Source organism: Myzus persicae, unplaced genomic scaffold (genome assembly GCF_001856785.1).
Source record: "Myzus persicae strain clone G006 unplaced genomic scaffold, MPER_G0061.0, whole genome shotgun sequence".
Classification (NCBI taxonomy): Eukaryota; Metazoa; Arthropoda; class Insecta; order Hemiptera; family Aphididae; genus Myzus; species Myzus persicae.
In genome coordinates, this window is record NW_019102246.1 from 1 (window position 1) to 2,578 (window position 2,578).

General features: G+C 44.5%; 1 protein-coding gene across 1 annotated transcript; it reads right to left on the reverse strand.

Moving 5' to 3' along the window:
• Positions 1-10: 10 nt before the first annotated feature.
• Positions 11-2,268, reverse strand: LOC111031631 (the record flags this gene model as incomplete). The annotated part of the gene is made up of 2 exons (XM_022311657.1): positions 626-2,268; positions 11-535 (listed from the first exon to the last, which is right to left on the reverse strand). Coding segments are annotated over exons 1-2 (2,168 nt in total), but the record flags the coding sequence as incomplete, so codon positions are not given.
• Between the last annotated feature and the right edge of the window lie 310 nt (positions 2,269-2,578).

Sequence of the window (2,578 nt, forward strand, 5' to 3'; positions counted from 1 at the left end):
GGTGCCGTACGTCACAGTACATAACCGGTACTCGTCAATCGGAGATGTGGACGAGAATCTCCACAGAATCCGCAAATAATCTCTGTCGGCTGGTTGGATGAGAATCTGGCGATACATTTGCCTTATATCAGCCATAAATAAGTATTTCCAAAGTCGAGCACGAAGGAGGACAACTTGTATGTCAGGTTGCAGTTTGGGACCTGTGTACATACTGTCGTTTAAAGAAATACCGGCTGACGTTTTTGCAGATGCGTTGAATACAACCCTAAGCTTTGTAGTCAGGCTATCGGGCTTAAGCACGCAATGGTGTGGAATATAATAATGAAACGGGTGGCTTTGTTCAGACGATGGAATCAACTCCATATGACCAGCCGTCAGATAGTCACGCATGAACTCAGCGTATTGATCTTGCAGGTCTTTGTTGCGGTTGAGACGACATTCTAGGGCCTTGAACCGTTGCAAAGCTAGTGTTTTTGAGTCACCAAGCAGTGGACGTGGTTTCAGAAACGGAAGTGTGACAACAAATCTGCCTGAACTTAACCGAGTTGTAGTGGAGGTATATATTTTCTCAGCAGCAACGTCAGCTGGACTCAAATGGCAAGTGGTGGATAGCTCTTCAAGTTACCAGAATTTTTTAATTAACGAGTCAATAGGTTCGGAAATATTCACGCTAAGTGTGGCAACAGAAGAGCGGTCATTAAGGTCCGTTGGGCCCATAAGCACCCATCCAAAAACAGAGTTCATTGCGAGAGGTTCACCAACTTGGCCCTTTCGAGTGCCATCAAGGAACACTGAAGGTAAAAGATCAGCTCCAAGTAGTAAGTCAATTGGGCCAGGTGTATTATATGATGGGTCGACCAGCGAGAGACTATTAATGTGATCCCAGTGCCCAAACGCTACCGGAACTCGAGGAGTTGATCCAGTTATGTGCGGAACTATTGATACGTCAAGAGAAAAAGAGGGGGCTTGTTGACCGGCGGGAGACATCTTAATATTGCATTTGCCCCAAACAACAGTAGAGTCTGAACTAGCAAATGTAGTAACGCTGACAGAAGATCGGAATAGACGAAGCATAAGAGCACACGCAGCTCGTTCTGTGATAAAGCTAGCTTGTGAACCAGAGTCTAATAAAGCTCTTAAAGCGTGTCGCCGTCCATCGGCAGCATAGACGTCCACTATTGCTGTTGACAATAGAACGATGCGCTGAGGTTGTCCTCGAACAAGACATGAGGTAGTCGTAACATGTGACTCAGCCCCAGGCACAGGCTCTGCCGTCTTAATGGATAGTGTATTTGACGGTGCTGGGCCGAAGGTATTTGGTTTATTAGCAGTAGAATTAAAGTGCAACAGCGAGTGATGACTTTTCTTACATGACTGACATGTATAGTTTGAAGGGCATCTCCCGGAAGAGTGACCTGTCCCCAGACAATTTATACACAACCTATGCGTTTTTGCAATGAGAAATCGTTCATTTGGAGGTTTGTCCGTAAATAGGGTACATGACCTTATTGAATGAGGTGCATTACACAGTGGACACGACTTGACGGATGGATTACTAGAAGTGGTGGCTAGAACGCTTGAAGAAGAGCGATGATTGAAACTTGATTGCTTAACTGACGTGTGCGGTTTCGAGGCACTATTATGTCGGTTAGATGATGAACAACTGGAATAAATTTCCGCAGACCGCAGATGAGTACGCAAAAAGTCAACAAAATCAGAAATTTGGGGATAATGATTTTCTCCAACGACCAATTCCCACCGAGCACGAAGTTCATAATCAAGGTGTTTTTCAAAGATGTGCACCAGAAGTGGACTCCATTGGCGCGTTACAAAGTCAAGATTGTCCAAAGCAGCAGTGTTCTCTAAGATCGTATTGATCTGAGTTTTAATAGAGGAGCCATCATTGGACTTAACAATCTGGTTAGCGAGCAGAGCATCAAGGTGAATACGAGCAAGATCACGCTTATTGCCATAACGGGAACGCAATATTTTCCACGCACTAGTGTAATTTGTAGCCGTTAACGCGAGATGGGAGATAAGTGATAGCGCTTCACCCTTAAGAGACATCTTCAGAAATTCAAACCGCTCGACGTCCGGCAGTTCAGGAGCGTGCGATAGTATGGAGGTAAACAAATCGTCAAAGCCCTGCCACTCGGTCATCTCACCGGAAAAAACAGGGAAGGTACGCTTAGGTAACTGAAAAGCGGATAATTGATGACTGGTTTGATTTGAAAATGATGGAGCAGCTGCGTCCATCGAGGATGACATTGTCAACTTGTGAACATCAGCGAACGCAGCCAGTTCATAATAAAGACTATCGAATGACGTAATAAGACTTTGACTTTAACTAGTGTCAGTGATCTCGTCAGGGGCTGTTTTTGAATTAACGGCTGATTCCATTCGTTGGACATCATCCTCAACTGCATTACGAAGAGTAACAAGCTCACTAATCATTTTGGCAATTTTGGCTCGTTTACCAGAGTTTGTACGGTCATTATTGAAGTCAATAGAAGCTTGGGCAAAGGATTTCAATTTGGTAATGCAGCGAATAATGCGCGACTTTGAGTCGTTGTAAATA